Source organism: Pelophylax lessonae (genome assembly GCF_965119305.1).
Source record: "Pelophylax lessonae genome assembly, chromosome: 4".
Taxonomy (NCBI): Eukaryota; Metazoa; Chordata; class Amphibia; order Anura; family Ranidae; genus Pelophylax; species Pelophylax lessonae.
In genome coordinates this window covers 244141499-244163153 of record NC_138771.1, presented here as the reverse complement: position 1 = coordinate 244163153, position 21655 = coordinate 244141499, and the positions used below count along the sequence as shown (strand labels likewise).

Sequence of the window (21655 nt, the reverse complement as noted above, 5' to 3'; positions counted from 1 at the left end):
TTCTCTCTTGTGGGAACAGATTTGAGAATCCCTGCAGGCCAAGGGAGACTAAACACCACTTTGGCCCTGCTGCCCACTTCAGATTTAGGAGAACCAAACTGAAACAAAAGCAAAAAAATGGTGCATTGAACTAGTGCATTTCTGTCTAACCTTTCATTAAAAGAAATTAGTGTATTCATAGAAGTACAAGATAAAGTGCATGTAACTCCATCCAGTCCCAAGGTTGGAATTGCATTCATCCACAGAGGTGTAGCTTATGCATTTCAAGGGCTGTAAATGGTAATGCACTAGGCCAGTGGACACTTTTTTTTTTAACCTGTTACTATGGTAAAGTTCCAGCTAATGTATGTAGCCAGCTTGGATACAGAAATGTGTGGAATAAATGGGGGGGGGGGGGGGGGACTGCTTCCTTGTTGTCTTATTAGATCTCCTAGGCAGTACTTAGTCTCACTAGAACCACAACAAAAACGTTAACTGAGGTTGAGCTCTGGGCACAAGAGCTTCAGAATAAATCTAATCCTAAATACTGTAGATGCAAAGGATATAAATTCACTTTTTGATTCCTAAACTCCTTTGCAAGAGTAGATTTTCCTTGTAAAAGTAGCAGCACAAATACACAAATCACACCAAGATTCAAGTATGCATACAAATCTCTAATATTTTGACAATATTTGCTTATTTAGGCTGGGGCATATAGGTATCTATTTAAGGAATGCTTTTGCAGGTAAAAAAACTGCCTAAAAAACATTCACCAATGGAAGGAGTTCAAATTAATATATTGGTTTACACTAAACAGCCAATGTATTTTGGGGGCCAGATAACCTTCCCCCTTCCACAGGGCTTCAGTTAAAATCAGCTCTACTTGAATGGACTCAAAATAGGGCTTTCCTGTGTGTATCTATAGGGATGTTAATTGCTGGACTAGGAAAGTTAGGCTGGGTTCACACCTATGCATATTGGATGTGGGTTTCCCTGCATCCAACTCGCATGACAGGAGAGTGTAACCAGCTCTCAATGGAGCCAGTTCACCTTCTCTACGGTGGCCATGGAGTGCGTTGCAGAGGGGTCCTGTGCATCTTTGGCTCCGTTTCAGGTGCAAATTCAGGCACATAATTCGGATCTGAAACGGTGAACAGGGGAGCATCAAACCCCCTGCTGTGACACAGGCCGCAGCTAGTGTAAACCCAGCCTTACTAGCCAGCAGCATCTGTGTGAGCAATCGGGATGATTTGCCATTCAAGTTTCTCTTTTTAACTGAAGCCCTGATAAAGGGGAGTGTTTTTTTCTGGCCACCAAAACACTTAAGAATTTAGTGCAAATAAATAGAGATGTGCACAATGGAAAAATGAGTTTCAATATAATTAAGTAAATTGTCATAATTCTGTTAGAATAATTTGTTTTCTAAAGGTTTTTGTTAATTTGGGAAAGTATATATTCATTGTTCAGAATAGATTCATATTTTCAGAAGGTTGGCTATATTCGTTTAATTCATTATTTCAGGAGACTAATGAGTCATTCCTGCTAGTCCAACCCACAAGGAAAAATTAAATGAGCTGATTGGACGATATCAATTGGAGCCGTGTGCATCCAAAAGTAACAACTCAACTCAAACCCAACATAACTGATCCAAATGATTTGGTGGAAGGGGGATTATGGTGTGTGGTTGTTTTTCAGGGGTTGGGCTTGGCCCCTTAATTCCAGTAAAGGGAACTCTTAAGGTGTCAGCATACCAATATATTTTGGACGATTTCATCCTCCTAACTTTGTGGGAACAGTTTGGGGAAGGCCTCTTCCTGTTCCAACATGGCTGTGCACCAGTGCACAAAGCAAGGGCAATAAAGACCTGGAAGAGAGAGTTAGGGGTGGAGGGACTTGACTGGCCTGCACAGAGTCCTGACCTCAACCTGATAGAACACCTTTGCAATGATTTAGAGCAGAGAGTGTGAGCCAGGCCTTCTTGTCCACATCAGTACCTGACCTCCCAAATGGTCAAACATTCCCATAGACACACTCTTAAACCTTGTGACAGCCTTCCCAGAAGAGTTGAAGCAGTTAAAGCTGCAAAGGGTGGGCCAACTCGATATTGAACCCTACAGACTAAGACTGGGATGACAAAACAGTTCATGTGCGTGTAGGGGCAGGGTCCCAAAACTTTTGTTAATATAGTGTGTGTGTATAATACATAGTACATTCTGTAACCCAGAACCCCTTTGGTCTCTGAATTTTTTTTTTTCTTTTTTCTCATTGAAATTTATTGTAAAGCAATTACCTTCTGTCATGTGAATTCAGGAAGCTTTTGTTAAATCATTTTATTTTCCCACAAGTAATTCTCTTCCATCCTGCCAGACTGCACTTGAAAACCTTTTTAAATGTGTGCAGTAGAGCAGAGTCAGTAGTACAATCCAATTTTTTTCCTCTTAATCAAGGATTGGAAATCTTTTTTTTTCTTTCAGTAATTCTGTTTTTTTTTACTGTATTGGTCAACTTTCAAACTGGCAACCATATACAGTGCCTTGCGAAAGAATTCGGCCCCCTTGAACTTTGCGACCTTTTGCCACATTTCAGGCTTCAAACATAAAGATATAAAACTGTAATTTTTTGTGAAGAATCAACAAGTGGGACACAATCATGAAGTGGAACGAAATTTATTGGATATTTCAAACTTTGTTAACAAATAAAAAACTGAAAAATTGGGCGTGCAAAATTATTCAGCCCCTTTACTTTCAGTGCAGCAAACTCTCTCTCCAGAAGTTCAGTGAGGATCTCTGAATGATCCAATGTTGACTTAAATGACTAATGATGATAAATAGAATCCACCTTTGTGTAATCAAGTCTCCGTATAAATGCACCTGCACTGTGATAGTCTCAGAGGTCCGTTTAAAGCGAAGAGAGCATCATGAAGAACAAGGAACGCACCAGGCAGGTCCGAGATACTGTTGTGGAGAAGTTTAATGCCGGATTTGGATACAAAAAGATTTCCCAAGTTTTAACCACTTTACCACCGGAGGATTTTGCTGTCCACTTTTTGCGATTCGGCGCTGTGCGACTTCAACTGACAATTGCGCGGTCGTTCGATGCCGTACCCAAACGAAATTTACGTCCTTTTTTACCCACAAACAGAGCTTTCTTTTGGTGGTATTTGATCACCTGTGCGATTTTTACTTTTTGCGCTATAAACAAAAAAAGAGCGACAATTTTGAAAAAATAACAATATTTTTAACATTTTTTTATATGAAATTCCCCCCAAAAAAGATGTAAAAACCAATTTTTTAAAAAATTTTTGGCCAATTTGTTTTCTGCTACCTATGTTTGGTAAAAAAAATCGCAATAAGCGTATTTTGATTGGTTTGCGCAAAAGTTATTGCGTTTACTAACAAAGGGAAAGATTTCTGTCATTTTTGGTGTTTTTTTTTTTAACGCGTAATGGCGGCGATCTGCGATTTTTTTTTTTGCGGGACTGCGACATTGCGGCGGACAGATCGGACCCTTGACTGACATTTTTGACACTTTTGGGGGTACCAGTGACATTACTACAGTAATCAGTGCTATACATATGCACTGTTACTGTAAAAATGACACTGGCAGGGAAGGGGTTAATTTTATTGGAGAGGGAGGGGTTAATGTATGCCTGGTGCTTACTGACGTGTAGGGGGGAGGTGACTGAGTGACACAGGGACAGATCACATGTTGAGCTATGCTGAACACTCCGATCTGTCACTCCCTGTCACTATGGAGATCCGCCCGCTTGTGTTTACACAGGCGGGCGGATCTCCACACTAGATCCCCGGCGATCGGGGATGAGCGGCGGTGATCGCTGCTGCTCCTCCCCTGGCCCGACTCCCGCTGTGACCGAAAACAGCGGGAGCGAGCCTCCGGTGGCGCGCAAGCACCGCCCAGAAGGGGGAGTGTCTGACGACGTAGTACTACGTCGTCAGACGATAACGAGCCACTCTGCCGCAGTAATATTACTGTGGGCGGAGGTAAAGTGGTTAAATATCCAAAGGAGCACTGTGCAAGTGATAATATTGAAATGGAAGGAGTATCAGACCACTGCAAATCTACGAAGACCTGGCCGTCTCTCTAAACTTTCAGCTCATACAAGGAGAAGACTGATCAGAGATGCAGCCCAGAGGCCCATGATCACTCTGGATGAACTGGAGAGATCTACAGCTGAGGTGGGAGACTCTGTCCATAGGACAACAATCAGTCGTATACTGCACAAATCTTGCCTTTATGGAAGAGTGGCAAGAAGAAAGCCATTTCTTAAAGATATCCATAAAAAGTGCCGCTTAAAGTGGAGTTCCACCCTGGAAACGTTTTTTTAATAAAAATACCCCCGGGACAGTCAGGGCTAGTGCATTCCACAATGGCTAGCCTCTGATCTGTCTCGGGTTGCACTTACCTTTTAGAAGAAATACTTACCTTGAAAATGTATTGTCCAGCGCTGCCATCTCAGGTGTGGGCAGCTTGAAGCCAGCGCGATCCTCTTCTGTGTCCTCTTCCGTCTTCTTCGGTCCCACAATGCACTGCACCGGCCCCGCCGTCACTTCCGGTGCCGCAGCATCATCCCTGCACAGCTTCTGGGCATGCCCAGAAGCTGTTTAGCAAGGTATTACGGCGCCTGCACCGGAACTGACGTCGGGGCCGGTGCAGGCGCATTGATTCCTGGGAGCGATGGCGTTCAGCTCCCAGGAATCATTGCAAGCCAGGAAGTGACGAATCGCCGTGGCCGCCGAGGGGAGGAAGAGGAAGTAAGGTGAGTATATTTTCTTCTAAACCAGGTAAGTAAAAAAAATAAAAAAAATCGTCATTATCCATTTGTTTTTCAGGTGACCCCGGGCATGAAGATGGAGGTAATTGTAATTTTAGGGTGGAACTCCACTTTAAAGTTTGCCACAAGCCACCTGGGAGACACACCAAACATGTGGAAGAAGGTGCTCTGGTCAGATGAAACCAAAATCTAACTTTTTGGCAACAATGCAACACGTTATGTTTGGCGTAAAAGCAACACAGCTCATTACCCTGAACACACCATCCCCACTGTCATCAAACATGGTGGTGGCAGCATCATGGTTTTGGCTTGCTTTTCTTCAGCAGGGACAGGGAAGATGGTTAAAATTTATGGGAAGATGGATGGAGCCAAATACAGGACCATTCTGGAAGAAAACCTGATGGAGTCTGCAAAAGACCTGAGACTGGGACAGAGATTTGTCTTCCCAACAAGACAATGATCCAAAACATAAAGCAAAAGCTACAATGGAATGGTTCACAAATAAACATATCCAGGTGTTAAAATGGCCAAGTCAAAGTCCAGACCTGAATCCAATCGAGAATCTGTGGAATGAACTGAAAACTGCTGTTCACAAATGCTCTCCATCCAACCTCACTGAGCTCGAGCTGTTTTGCAAGGAATGGGCAAAAAATTCAGTGTCTCGATGTGCAAAACTGATAGAGACATACCCCAAGCGACTTACAGCTGTAATCGCAGCAAAAGGTGGCGCTACAAAGTATTAACTTAAGGGGGCTGAATAATTTTGCACGTTTTTTTATTTGTTAAATTTTGAAATATCCAATACATTTCGTTCCACTTGTTGTTGGTTCTTCACAAAAAATTACAGTTTTATATCTTTATTTTTAAAGCGTGAAATGTGGCAAAAGGTTGCAAAGTTCAAGAGGACCGAATACTTTCGCAAGGCACTGTAGATGCCTTTTTCATTTTAAAAAACCTTCTCCAAATAGGTTAAGTTGGTCTGTAGGTCACATATGTCAATATACTAGAATCCGCTCCTCAATTCCTCCTCATCATCCTTCATCATGGATGAATACCAATATTCAGTGATTAGCTTTGAATTCTACAAACTTGGAACTTGGGTGCCTAATCGGGGTACATGCATAGAAAAATTCAGACATCTGTTGTGAACTCCGAAATCTACAGTTGACGTCTTCGATCAGTCAACATTAGATCCTAATCAATGAATGAAAGCTGACCATTGTAAGCACCCACGTCCGTGGTAAATTTTGTCTCAACACTAGAACTACTATTTTGGCTGGACAGCTTGGTTTGGTAAAGGAAGTTGGAAAATAAGACTTTCTGGCTGGATCACCAGGTGAAAATAAAGGGGGGGGGGGCTAGAAAAAAAATAGTCACCATATCTAAGAATTTGTGAGTGCAATATCATCCTTTTTTTTTTTTTTCTTTTGGGTTTAATACAACCTTTAATTAAACAAATACTGATTTTGATAATGTGAATTCAGCATGGAACTTTCACACACTTGTCACAACATCTTGGGATCCACAATCCACTCTAGTGGCTGATCTTTGACCTGCTATTTTCCAACCCAGTGGTTGTTTTTTTTAGGATGCTTTTCAATAGATACATTTCAAACTACTCACAAGTAACAACATTTTCTTTGTTTTCCTAGCTGTGCCACCATGGTTGTGTGACTGATGGTATTGCTTAGAATACATCTTGCACACTTCTCACCCAGAGAGGCTGTGGGGACAAGCCCTTAAAGTAAACCTGTGTAGGGCAAAGCTATTGGTTTATTTCAAAAGCTGGACCGAAAGGAAAAAAAATAAATAAGGACCAAACCTTTTGAAACAAAATTAATTTCCCTTTATGTTAACAGAAAGATGCCACAATAGTACAAACACCTGAAAAATACCCTATTTTTGAGAGAAGTCACCCTATTTGTATCTCCTCCTTCTCTTTTTTTCTGAACATGAAGAATTGTGCTGATATTGAGGGGGCTGGAGATTTATAATGGTACACTGGATACAGCACATACAGGTCATACACAGAGGGAGGAGGTGTTGAAGTGATTATTGAACAAGCCATGTACGCTGGGAGGATGGAGGTGAAGATTAAGGTTCAGATGTCCAGGATAAGGGAGGTGAATGATTGATATGAAGGCCACATATGGAGGAACAATGAAGATCAGATGTGTAGGAGAAGGGTGTGAAAGGAATAATTGATCTTTGCTGCCTCTTTTCTTTGATCTGTTTACATCAGAAATTAATGAATAATTCTGTTGTAAGAGGAAGGGGAGGTTTCTTGTAAACACAAGTCTCTGTACATCTGAGAGTGCTGTCATTGGTCTCTATAACCATTCACCGCTATCACATGGAAAAGAGCCTCTCGCATTGGCTCTGTACTCCGACTGTGAGGGGAGCCATATGAGGACAGCTTGGTTATTAAAATGGACCTTCCCGCACCAAGGCAAAAATTATTGCAGCATGCAGCTCTGCAGGTTCATCCCAAATCCCCCTAGAAATAAAGAGGTAAGGTGGGCACGCTGTGCTAATTTCTGCAGTAGCATTTATAAATGCAAGAATAAGCATCTACAAATCCCCATCTTAAAGACCTACAATGGTACAAAAGGATTAAACTAGTTAAATATTCTTAACTAGCAGTAAGCCCCTGTTCACACTGCTGTGACTTATCATGCGATTTGTGGCACATAGTTGCATGACAAGTCATAACACATTCATTTTAATAGGTACAGTTTTAATTAATGTGGCTCACATTGCAGAGACGAAAAAAAAGTTCCTGCGCTACTTTTCTTTGCCATTGTGATTTGAGTGCAATGCTAAATAACAAAAGTTACAAGGAAGTCACAAGCAAATATCATGACTTTGGGGTTTCAGCAGCGTCAACCAAGCCTAAAGGATTTAAAACCTGTCCTCACTCACCTCTTGAGTTGTGTGTAATTCCTTATTAAAGATTACAACAAAGACTCTAAGCAGTGTTTCTCAAACTTTTTTTCATTTGCAGCATCCTATGAAAGTATGCAAAAGCTTGAGGCACCTCAGTCTAAAATGTAAAACCGGTATTTGTAAAAAAGGTATTTGTTACTTATAAATGGGAAGCCTGAGCCCGGGATGATTCACACAACCACCTTGATAAAAAGTAACTTCACAGCAAATGTCCCCCTCTTCACGACAGGTAGAGGTCTACCTTTCACGTCAGCACCACCTATACATCAGAGACCCACCTGTGCTTGAAAGCCCCACCATGACCATATAATTCCCTATAATGCAGTCCCTCATCATACTGGAGTCCCCCCCCCAACATGGAGCCCACCAATCGCTTAATCCATGATCACAGAGTGGTCTGCTCTTTACATCATAACCCTATGTTTTGGCTCCAGCAGCATGGCAGAGGGTAGGGGTGGAGCAGGTCTGGAGGAGGCACACTTTCTTCCTCTCCTGAATGCTGTGGGCAGTCCTGCATACTGTATGTCTGCCCTGGATATTTATCATGTGTTGGCGTGGTATGGGTAGACCGGTTCCCAAGCCATAGCAATGAATGACTCCATGAGTCCTGTCTTAGTGTGTCATTGGTGTTATGGCACTGGTTTCCTGGCTCGTCCACACAATGGCAACTCTGATACTCATACAGGGCAACCAGGGAGAACCCATATGGCGCCATCTCTTCTAATGTCAGGTTTCAATCAGTTTAGAAACATACTTGCTGTATGTTTACATTAGAGGTAAAGCAGGCTGCCAAGATTCTACTCTCCTAAAAAAAAAAGTTGAGCTTTCAGTTCCTCTCTTGTAGAACTTGAAAATAAATTTTTCAAAATGACTATAGCCACATAGGTAAATGAGAGCTTGTTTTAAAGTGCTTTTACTGCTTGTCTTGTATATGTAAATACTTTACATAGTGCATGAGCACAGGTTCACTTGTACATTTTCTTTTGATGTTTTTTGGGGAATGTAGACCTTTTTTTTTTTTTTTTTTTTTTATTAAAGACTAAGAATGTATTCACAGTGAGAAGGAGAAATGCATTTATGGTCAGGTCTGAATGTCATGTCAACTGCTGCCCTAGTTAGTACCTATTATTAATAATGGATTAAACCTAAAGTACAATGGTAAAAGCTGGCCATTAATATTTTACTAAAATGTTCAATGCTGAAAACGAGTATATTATTTACAATTTTATAAGTTGTGTCCTGGTATTTCACATATTTTAATTGGCATACGAAGAATAACTGTATAGATGTAAATTGTTTTGCTTTATTGGATTAGCTGTATAGTCTACAGTTACAGACATAGTTTCTGCATAAAGGGTAGTTCAGTAAACATATCGAAGCACAGAATGAATAACCTTTTTACTTCTTTCTTCCAGATACATCAAGAAATTTAAAAGCGTCAACCTCAACATCAGAAATTTTTTTTCAGAAACTGAGGAATAAGCATGAATTTACTATACTACTGACTGTAAAACAGGCGGTGTTAAATTCAGGTGTTATTATTTCAATTCATCATTCAGATCACAGGTAATTTCATATGTTTATTTGTATACTCTAAACTAATAATTACTGTATACTAATCAACCGGCTTTTGTCCAATGGGGAGATTCTATCCATTGATTGAAACGTGTGCAAAGATCTTGCCTGCAGAGAGCACAAGAGATAGATAGGTTTATATACACACACACACACACTATATATCTATTTCGGTAAACCTCTTTTGGGACGTTTTCAAGGCAACCAATATAGTCAAGAAGCATATCTTCTATAAAAAATATACATTTTATTCTTCAGAAATTTAAAAAAAATAAACCTCTGAGGCTCATAGTTTTCCATAAAAACATCAAGGATAGCGTTTAACAAAAATGGCATACTCGTGGTGATACCCAATACCATAAGTGACTATATATTCCCAATGGTTCAATACCGCTTTTTTTGTGTAGAGGGAAATCCGACGCTGTTTCGAATATCAGTGGATAATCTTCATCGTGGATGTTTATCACCACCCTGTAATGTAAAGGAAGCTGCCAATAATTTGCTTTCCACATTCCTATATCATAATGCATCATTTCAAATCCATACATGCATACATTGGCAAATGTTTGACATATGTAAGTAAAACTTTCAATCTCCATACCATGCTAAGAAGCCTTCTCCCAACAGGACACTTAGAAAGTCACCCAACAGGACCACATGTCTCTTTAGTGTGTGTGTGTATGTATGTGTGTGTATATATATTTTTCAAACATAGACCATATTTTGCACCACAATATAAATCCTTTTCAATGGGCCCCAAATGAATAAAGCAAACCAAAAACAATCCAAAAGAGCAAGGGAAAGGCTTACCATTAAGTATAAGAGTTTTCAAATCTGCATCCCAGAGCAATAGATGTTTTGCTTGCAATAGTGGAAGCCTCTATGATATGCCTACAGATTTGTATTATATCAGAACTGGAGCATTCCTAATATGATATAACTAAGCAAGGAAGAAAAATATTGAGTAGGGTTGCAGTCATTACAAAAACAGCAATCATACACGCCAACATAACAACCAACCAGATTACTGTGTTACTTGTTATGTGTGGTCAGAGCCATCAATGCTCTGAAGCAGATTGGTTGATGAGTACTAAAACATTTGCATTGGAGTAATACATCACTTACAAATGACATTTTTTTATATACATACATACATACATATATACATATACACATGTTAGGCAGACAAGGCCCACTATACATTTGCCTAGCACCTACCTGTAGGGTGCTATATATATATATATATATATATATTGTGACAGGAAGTCAGGAAAATCTATGGGTGTTGTCACTGACGGGAGATATATTTCTGCTTGGTTTAGACAATTCACTAATTGCTATCAGGTGTCGGCTGCAGAGGTAGGCAGGAAGGTGTACGGAAGTTGAGAACACTTTCAGCTGTTTAGAATGAGGCAATTAAGATCTCTATAACTTGTCCAAAGGGAGTCTATTGATTGCTGTCTCCTGAGGCTGTGTAAGCTGGGGAGAGCAGTCAGATGAGAGACTTCTAAAGGTGAGGTGTTGAATTTTTTCTGTGTAAAGAAAACACAAATGGACATTTGAGTGTCTGCTGTAGAACCAGCAGGGTCTGCCCAAAGAGTAGGTTGGGAAGACTCCTTAGATAGGTTCCGGTGTGTGAGAAGGTAGACGCCCACAGTGGCCAGGATTTATTTTGTGTTTTATTTTATTTTGATGTTTTTGCTGCATGCACTGTTTTGAAGAAATTGGAAGAATAAACCATAATCTGTTGTTTTCAACCACTCCTCGGCTATCTCCCTGTGTGACGAACCCCCCCCAAAAGGGGTTATCCACACCCGCTACCGAGCTAATCCCTCACATATGGTGGAGGATGCGGGCAGTTAAAGTAAACCCAAAAAAATGGAGGAAATACTGAAACAACTGATTATATCGAATGCAGCCCAACAGCAGGCAAATGCAGCTCAACAGCAGGCAAATGCGGATTTTCAGCGGAGCTTTGCAGCTCAACAACAAGCTCACCGAGAGGCCATTGAAGGCGTGGAACAGAGACACCAGCAGCAAATGGAGGCCATTGTGAAACAGCTTCAGAGACAGCAGACCGAGGTTGGGAGTCAGGCCAGTAACATACCGACTTTTCGGGTAAACCACTTATTGCCAAAGATGACTACAGATGAGGACCCTGAGATGTTTCTGACCACGTTTGAAAGAACAGCGGAGAAAGAGAGTTGGCCTAAAGAACAGTGGGCTGGACTAGTGGCCCCCCTATTAGCTGGAGAAGCCCAAAAGGCATATTTTGACTTGGAACTTGCAGATGCAAAAAACTATGATCGATTAAAAGTGGAAATATTGGCACGTTTTGGGGTAACCTTGGATGTCCGTGCTCAGCGGGTCCACAATTGGAGTTATCAGCTGAAGAAACCACCCCGGTCGCAGATGTATGACCTCATCCATTTGGCTAAGAAATGGCTGCAGCCAGAAATTCTGTCCGGACCAGAAATTTTGGAGCGAGTAGTCATGGACAAATTTCTTAGGTCTCTTCCTAACACCCTGCAGAAATGGGTAAGCCATGGTGGTCCGGAAACCGCAGACAAATTAGTAGACCTGGTCGAAAGGTACCTAACAACTGAGAATTTGACCTCTTTTTCCAGAGATGCACAGACTTTTCACCCCAAGACCAGACCCTCCCCACCTATAAGTAAGACTGCGTCAGGGGATGGGGGTGGAGAGAGGATCCAAAGAGCAACTCGAGGTGTTAGTAGGACTACTACTAATGTTTGGCGAGAGCGACCTGGAAGACCCATCCCACAGGAGAGGACTGGAAGGTTGATTTGTTACCGTTGCCGGGAAGAGGGACATGTAGCAGCAGTTTGCCCAGCGGTTTGCCCAGTGGATGATGAACCCATGCATTGTGACTTTCTGACAGAGAGACGACAGTCCTTTTTTGCAACCACATACACTGCAGTAAAGGGGAATGAGAAACCTTTATATAGAATGTGTTTAGATGGTAAAGATGTTGTGGTATTGTTGGATTCAGGTAGCCTGGTTACCTTAGTGAGAAGTGATCTAGTGGTGAAAAAAAACGTACATCCTAGGAAAATGGCGGTAGTTTGTGTACATGGGGACACTCGAGAATATCCGGTGACTACAGTTTCCTTTGAAACCTCCCTCGGTAACTTGTGTCACCAAGTGGGTTTAGTTCCCAAACTGCCACATGACGCCATTGTGGGAAGGGATTTCCCAAAATTCTGGGAACTCTGGGATTGCCCAGATTCCCCAGTAGGTGGTTCTTCTGAGCCTGAACCATCTACTCCAGAATCCTCTAACTGTGAGGATTATCCTGAGTTTCCGTGCTCAGTCTTAGCCGGGGAAACACCAGTCCCTAGGGAGGAGCCTGCTACCTCAGAAGAGGAACAGCGGTCGTTAGGGTTGGATGACCTTAAAGTGCACCGAGAAAATTTTATCACTGAGCAATTGAGGGACCCCACATTGCTAAGAGCCCGGGAGAATGTAGTGAAGATAGATGGGGAGCTAGTTAACCCTGACGAGAGGATTGCCCTCCCTTACTTCATTATTGAGAGGGACCTCTTATATCGAGTGTCACAGAGGATAGAGGACACTGTTGAGCAACTGGTAGTGCCTAAACCGTACCGCAAGATGGTTTTGGAACTGGCCCATGGGCACATTCTTGGGGGACATTTGGGAGCAGAAAAAACCCGGGAGAGAATCACCCAGAGGTTTTATTGGCCTGGGATCACTAAGGAAGTGGAATTGTACTGCTCTTCCTGTCCAGTGTGTCAGATTAATGCACCCATGCCCCATTTCCGTAGTCCTTTGGTACCCCTGCCCATTATCGAGGTTCCTTTTGAGAGGATCGCCATGGATTTGGTTGGGCCCTTACTGAAGTCCACAAGAGGGCACCAGCACATCTTGGTGATAATGGATTATGCCACCCGTTACCCAGAAGCGATTCCTCTCCGAAATACCTCTGCTAAAACCATAGCCAAGGAGTTATTTCAAGTTGTCACCCGGGTGGGTCTACCTAAGGAAATCCTAACTGACCAGGGCACCCCGTTTATGTCCAGGGTGACAAGAGAACTTTGTAAACTCCTGAAAGTGACCCAGTTACGTACCTCAGTATATCACCCTCAAACAGATGGGTTAGTGGAGAGGTTTAATAAAACGTTAAAACAAATGTTGAGGAAGGTGGTGGATAAAGACGGAAAGAATTGGGATTATCTGCTCCCTTATCTGATGTTTGCCATAAGAGAGGTTCCCCAATCATCCACAGGGTTCTCTCCGTTTGAGTTGCTGTATGGGAGGCACCCCCGGGGCCTACTTGACATTGCCAGGGAAACATGGGAGAGTGAGAGTTCCCCTCATCGAAGTGTGATTGAGCATGTTGCCCAAATGCAAGATAGAATTGCCCAAGTGATGCCGATTGTGAAGGCACATTTAGCCCAAGCCCAGTTGGCTCAACAAAGGATTTACAATCGTGGGGCCCAGGTCCGTTCTTTTGCACCTGGTGATAGGGTGTTGGTGTTGGTCCCCACGGTCGAAAGTAAATTCCTAGCCAAATGGCAGGGGCCCTATGAAGTATTGGAGAAAATAGGGATGGTGAATTATAAAATTAGCCAACCAGGAAGACGAAAACCTGAGCAGCTCTATCATGTGAACTTGTTAAAACCATGGAAGGATAGAGAGTCCTTGGTCGCTGAGACTACCCGAGTTTCTGCTCCAGTTCACCTGGCTGTCCCTGAAGTTGGGATAGCAGAGACTCTGTCCAAACTTCAGAAACAGGAGGTTAAAGAATTTTTGCTCCGTAATAGGGAGAAGTTTTCAGACCTGCCAGGTTGGGTCTCGGGAGTTAAACATGACATTATCACCACCCCAGGGGATAAGGTCAAGTTAAAGCCTTATAGAATTCCAGAAGCCCGGCGAGATGCTATTCGCCAGGAAGTAAAAAAAATGCTTGAGTTGGGGGTGATAGAAGAGTCAAATAGTGATTGGTCCAGTCCCATTGTCTTAGTGCCCAAACCAGATGGAAGTTGGCGGTTTTGTAATGATTTTCGCCGCCTGAATAAAATCACTAAGTTTGACACCTATCCTATGCCCCGCATAGATGAACTAATTGATCGCCTAGGCACTGCCCGGTACATGACCACGTTAGACCTTACCAAGGGTTATTGGCAAATTCCTCTCTCGGGGTCGGCCAGGGAAAAAACAGCATTTGTAACTCCAGACGGATCTTTCCAATATCGGAGGATGCCTTTTGGGTTACAGAATGCTCCTGCCACATTCCAACGCACCATGGATAAGACCCTTCGGCCTCATCTAGCCTATGCTGCTGCATACCTCGATGACGTGGTCATTCACAGTGAGGATTGGGACTCACACTTACCAAAAGTTCAGGCTGTGTTGGATTCCATCTGGAAAGCTGGGTTTACAGCCAATCCAAAAAAATGTACCATTGGGCTAGAAGAGGCGAAGTATCTGGGGTATACCATTGGTAGAGGTCTAATCAAGCCCCAAATAAACAAAGTTGAAGCTATTAAGGATTGGCCACGTCCCACCAGCAAGAAACAGGTTCGTGCATTTTTGGGGATTGCAGGTTATTATCGCCGTTTTATTCCCCATTTTGCCTCACAGGCTGCTTCCCTGACCAATCTGACCAAAGGGAAGGAGTCTGTCATGATCAAATGGACTCCCGAGGCAGAAACAGCTTTTCAGGCTTTAAAACAGGCCTTATGTAGCCAGCCAGTTTTAAAGTCGCCTGATTTTTCACGAGACTTTGTGGTCCAGACAGATGCATCAAATGTGGGTTTAGGAGCTGTACTGTCCCAGATTATCAATGGGGAAGAACACCCTGTTATGTACCTCAGCCGAAAGTTGAAGGCCCATGAAGAGAATTATGCCACCATTGAGAAAGAGTGTTTGGCGGTGAAATGGGCCTTGGATTCTCTCCGATACTACCTCCTGGGTAGACAGTTTGAACTGGTGACGGATCACGCCCCATTGAAGTGGATGGCACAGAACAAGGAGACCAATAGGAGAATAAATAGGTGGTTTCTGGCCCTTCAGGAATTTAGTTTTGTGGTAACGCATCGCCCCGGTGTTCAAATGGGGAATGCAGATGGTTTGTCCCGTGCACATGCGTGCCTGTCAACCTGTGTCCCAACCCTAGGGTTGAAACAAGAGGGGGGGGTATGTGACAGGAAGTCAGGAAAATCTATGGGTGTTGTCACTGACGGGAGATATATTTCTGCTTGGTTTAGACAATTCACTAATTGCTATCAGGTGTCGGCTGCAGAGGTAGGCAGGAAGGTGTACGGAAGTTGAGAACACTTTCAGCTGTTTAGAATGAGGCAATTAAGATCTCTATAACTTGTCCAAAGGGAGTCTATTGATTGCTGTCTCCTGAGGCTGTGTAAGCTGGGGAGAGCAGTCAGATGAGAGACTTCTAAAGGTGAGGTGTTGAATTTTTTCTGTGTAAAGAAAACACAAATGGACATTTGAGTGTCTGCTGTAGAACCAGCAGGGTCTGCCCAAAGAGTAGGTTGGGAAGACTCCTTAGATAGGTTCCGGTGTGTGAGAAGGTAGACGCCCACAGTGGCCAGGATTTATTTTGTGTTTTATTTTATTTTGATGTTTTTGCTGCATGCACTGTTTTGAAGAAATTGGAAGAATAAACCATAATCTGTTGTTTTCAACCACTCCTCGGCTATCTCCCTGTGTGACGAACCCCCCCCAAAAGGGGTTATCCACACCCGCTACCGAGCTAATCCCTCACAATATATATATATATAGGGAAAAGGCAATTGGCACTTAATGCTGCACAGGAGCAGCTTATTGGGGCCCAAAACAATCAAGGCTAGGTCGCCTTGTGTGGTCCTCGACATTCCCTTACCTCTGCGCATAACGTAATGCGCGATGTCATGGTGTCACATCTGGTTTTGGAATACTGGAAGTTCTAAAAACACCATGACAGGGTCACCGCCGATACACATTACTGACTGGGACCTGCCCAACAGGGGCGGGCACCCAGATTGCTGGTGGCCAAGCTATGAATGAGCCGCAATATAATTGTTTTTGGATTTAATACTACTTTTAAAATTCTACCTCAGGTTTCATTTAACTTTTGGTTGGGCCAAGCTTTTAATAAAATATGTGGCAGCTGTCAGTTCGGTATAAACTGTATGCAGCATTAGTGTTCTAGTAGTGGTACAAATTTCCTAGCCTATTTCAGTATCAAAATAAAGTTGGGCCGAGCACTGTTAGCCATTCATGGGATGCCTTGTATTGTGAATGATTACAAGGCTTTCTCAGACTGATCATATCATGATCATATCATCATCTGCCTGCCTCTCTACCTCCTTCTATTCATTCATAACATTCAAAACTTCCTGTGACTCGATTTTGATCAGAGAATGGGAGGGTATGTCTTTGTACTGCTGCCGGAATACAGTGCTGTGCCTGGTTTGTAGCTGATGCTACATACAGTTTATACAGTGCTGACAGCAAGTGTATCTATTAGTAATGAAAATCATTTGTTTGGGTCAGCATGACCCAAAAAAACTATTTTTTAATCCCTTAATTATCACATAATGCATATGTGCAGCATCTAGGAAGTGCTAGAAGTGCAAAAATAATTAAGGAGAAAGCACAGGTGCCATACTAAGTGCAGCAAATATGTGCTTTATTAGAAAACACAAGAAAGTTACTCACAAAGGTGTAAACATCAAAGGCATGTAGTATGTGTAGTTGGCACTGCAACAAATCATCCATGTCCATGGAAAAACAGTTTAGGATGGCCTCTTGCAGCTGGGGCTCATGGGGATGCCGCCGGTGGATGCCGGCACTTCCTGGGGCCGTGGAACACATGGGCAACTCCTCCTGAGTCATCACTTTCTGACTTTGAAGGGATGCCATGGGCCACATATATGCTGCACTTAATATGGCGCTTGTGTTTTCTCCTTGGTTACCTCCAAGTCCCTTCTTGCTTGCACACAGAGTTGCCTTCCAAGTGAGCCTATTCATGGACTTTTCACTGATGGACTTTTCATTTATGGTCCAACCCTTTGACTATTTATCAGAACCAGTTGGGCCAATACTCCCAATTTTGCACCAATATCCTTGTAATCAAGTTAAAAAATGTCTGATGTGCCTAAACCTTGTAAATGCTAGGCACATTTAGCCTTTGAGCGGTCTTTCATTTCAATAGCAAGATAAATATTCTGGTCAATTAAATGAATTCCTAAACGCTTGACGCACCTAAATGCTTCTAAATGTTTGAAAAAAAAAAAAAAAAACATGGCTTAAAGTGCTTTTATAATGCTACTTTCCTTCTGTCAAGCGAAAGGCATTTAGAAGAGCATAGTGTTTGAGGTCTATAAATCGGCAATGGGAGCCAATCGGGTGTCCTGCATGCAAACATGCTGACAAAGAACTTTAAAAAAGGAGAGCGCAGATTAGGCTGAGATGATCTAATCAGTTTTTAATACGGATTTGTTACTGTCAAATCAGAAGACTGGGAGTGAAGGTGGAAGCCAACTGTCACCCTTCAGCAGTATAAAAAACTGAGACAGTAGTTTTTTTGTCCGCCTGGTTTTGTGGTGTGGTAGGGCTGTGTAAATCTCAGAACAAAAATACAAATCCTTTGCCAGGTTATACAATCCAATATACAGTATGCATTTAAAATGTGTATTTAGTTTGCTTTAAGTTTACAATAATAAAAGCTAATGGATCCATATGGGGATGGGTCTGTTCGGTTCACACCAGAACTTTTGAATATCGCAAAAGCTGGGAACCGAATAAAGAACTCCATTAAAGTCTATAGGACCCGAACTGTAAAAATCAAGTGCCTATTTTGAAGGCTTATATGCAAGTAATTGGGAATACAATGCTTATGGGGGTCCGGGTACCACCCTGGGGGAAATGTATTAATAAAAAAAGTTGTAAAAAAAGTAATCTTTAAATGAGCAGTGATTTACTGACGCTTAAAGGGAAAGCATCAAAATGAGAAATAACAAAAAAGGAAAAATTCCTTTAGATATAGTGTCAGGGGGGGGGGGGGAAGGGGGCTGGGGTGTCCCCGGAGAGGTCCCCTTAGTCTACCTGTAAAGTTGCACATCCGTAATGTGTATAGAAGCTGATGCAGAAATAACTGCAATTATTAAGCCAAAAAAAATGATATTCTCCTGGCAAGCTTTTATTTTGTAAACTGTATGATTAAACCGCAATGTAGTGCACGGGGAACTAGATTCGAAATTTTCTGGATAAATTTGGGTGTCCCTTCTACAGACTTTGGATAGAAGTAATGGGTGTGGAAAAATTGGTCTTTGGGTGTTTAAGGTGACTTCACACCATAACTCTATAGAGGTACTCTTGATGAAAACAGGAAGAATTGGCCTTGCTGTCAAAAATTTAAATGAGATCCACCTGCCAAACAGGTGCAGAAAAATTGGTCTTTGGGTGTTAATTGTGCTCATGAAACCTACACCAAAAAAAATTCTTCCAAATAAAATCAACACCCGCTACACCAGGCAGCCTAAAAGTCTTGCAGAGATTCCACATCTCTCTAAAACGCTTAATTATCTGCATCAGGGGCTTCATAGCTGCTAGTAATTCAGGACTCCTTCATTTTGATAAATGTCAGATGGTCCACGGAGTCTGTGGATGGATGCATTCCATTATCAGTAACAAAACCTCCAGCAGCACAGAATGCCCGTTTGGAAAGCACACTGGATGCAGGGCAGCCCAGCCGCTCAATTGCATACTGGGCAAGTTCTGACCAGTGGTATCTTCTGGTGGCTCAATGGACCGTCAACTGGAAAGCTCTCCTCTGTTTTTGCCTCTAGATAATCATCCACCATATGATGCAGACACTGCTGATGAAATGTGGATACTGAGAACCCTGGGCGGTGAGGACTAAAAAAATTGTGAAATGTATCACTTGGGCGGCCCCCTTCTCCACTGCTCCTCTTGACTAACAGAAACCTGAAAACCTACGTTTCCACGACCCTGTAACCTACCAGAGTCGGTAAAAGCATCAGATAAACTCCTCTTTAAGTGTCCTCAAGAGATTTCATCTTCTGCATCCTCTGTATGGATGGGATGAGTTTGAGACTTTCCCCTTGGAACGGTGGTCAAGGAAGGTTGCCAACCAATAGTGATCCTTCTCCTTGATGCCACATATTGAGTCCTTTCGCAGGCTTAAAAGCATGGGGGAGCCCATGCACCACAAGTTTGCGGAGGCATGAGAAGCAGACTCCTCGGGGTCACTTAGGATTACAGTATCTGAAACTGCCTCCTCCCAGCCATGTACTACTCCCAAGGGTTCTGGGGATAGAAAACCATCTGTTGAGGGTTGACGTATGTCTTCCTCTGCTTCAGTGCCTCCAAAACTGCCATCCTCCTCCCTGCTCCTCCTCACAACTGCTCCAGCATTGCCAAAGTCGAGTTCCACCTGAGGGGCCAACCGAGCACTGGCTCTTCTGGCCTGCTTTAGCAGATCTTCCCTGGGTACCTATTTAGGAAATGCTGCACCACCAAATTAAAGACATGCCAGGCATGGCACATGTGTCAAATTTCCTAAGGGCGGAAAGGAGGTTTGTGCCATTATCGCACACAACCATTCCTGGCTCGTGCTGGCGTTGGTGTGAACCACCTCTGGGCCTGCCCCTGCAGAGCTGCAAGAATCTCTGCTCCAATGTAGTTTCAAGCACTCCATGGCACCTTTTAATCTGACTCATTGAATAGCCCCTTAAATGCATAGGGGGTACTTGTAGTTCCTAGGACAATTCAGGAGAAGTGCATGGAGGAGGAGGGGGTAGAGCTGACAAATCTTGCATCATCACCACTAGCAGTATGGAGACATGGCGACACAACAAGCTGCAGCACTGACCCCTGTCCTGCATATTTCCGAATTGCAGAGTTACGCAGTGTGCTTTAAACTAAATATAGCATCCCTGACCATGCTTACTTGACCACGTGTCAGCAGTCATAGACTTTGCGGCTGACTGCCTTGCCCAACAATGCCACAACATTTCCTTTTATGTGATGGTACAGAGCTGGAATGGCCTTACATGAGAAATACTGACTGGGAACCTGCCATTGTGGTACAGCATATTCTGCAAATTCTTGGAAGGGGGTAAAATCCACTAGACGGTTAGGTAGAAGTTGAAAAGCCAGCAGCTCTGACAAGCTTGCATTTAGACGCTGGGCATGTGGGTGGCAGTGACTGTATTTTTTTTGTTTTTTTGCTGCAGCAGATGAGGCAGAGAAATTTGCCAGCTATTGTGTGTAGCTGGTGGTGTGCTACTGGCAGATGTGCTGCAAGGACCTGGGACACCCTGCGCTATACCATCATCCCTGTCAGTGGAGGCTGCTGAGGGCAAGTGGCCTGGTATGGTTCAGGAGGGGGGCACTCTTTTTTCCCCCACTTTTTCCTGGCCTGCCAGGCTGCATGCTTGGATAAGGGTCTGGTATAGATTTTGGGGGGACCCCACGCCGTATTTTTTAAATTTTTTTTATTCTGTCATGGGGTTTCCCTTAACCACTTAAATACAGGGCACTTTCACTCCCTTTCTGCCTAGCCCAATTTTCAGCTTTCAGTGCTCATTGGCATCTATGGGAAATATTGGTCAGCACTGCTCCCGGTCTTTAACATTGGCGTCCATGGATAATTTTGGTAAGTTTGTCAAGGCACTGCTCACAAACCATAAGTGACAGGGACACCAAACTTTGGGAGCACCGAGAGGGGACCGAGGACTACAACCTATCCATACATTTTAAAAGTGGAGTATGCCTGTACACTATACTGACTGCACTAAACTGACTGAACTCCCTATCCACTAGCTACCTGCCTAATCTCTACTGTCACACACTATACAGCAGCCTTATGATGTGGGGCGTGGACTGAGCCATGATTGGTGAAAGGCACTTTGCCTTTTGCCAATCATGGCTCTTACAGTACATTGTGCTGTAAATGGCCAAAGCATACAGGTCAGGTGCATGCTTTGGCCAATCATCAGCAATCAATGCACTGCAAAAGCACAGTGCATTATGGGGCTTTCATCGGCGGGTTAACTTCCCGCTGATTGCCCCATTTGTTTGTGTGCTCAGTGAACGCAGTGCCCGTCCCTACTTAACAAAATGTAATAAAGATGTAGAAATGTGTACGTGGATGCACTTAATCAACGGAAGGACACACTCCACCAACACACAATATACTGCAGTAAAACTGCAGGAACCTACAGAAATATACTGCGTTAAATGTGCACAAACGCACAGAAATATACCGTGTTAAACGCAGGGCTACTGTTAGAAATCAGGGGGCCCGTACAGCCTACCTGTACCAGCCCCCCCCGACTATATCAAGACAATGTT

At 43.1% G+C, this 21655-nt stretch overlaps 1 protein-coding gene across 1 annotated transcript in view; it reads left to right on the top strand.

Moving 5' to 3' along the window:
* The window catches only part of NELL2 (neural EGFL like 2), a 450032-nt gene that overhangs the window by 101938 nt on the left and 326439 nt on the right, over window positions 1-21655 (top strand). The window contains exon 3 of the mRNA XM_082256070.1: window positions 9133-9283. Coding sequence (XP_082112196.1) covers window positions 9133-9283 — 151 coding nt within the window. The remainder of the gene's footprint in view (window positions 1-9132; window positions 9284-21655) is intronic.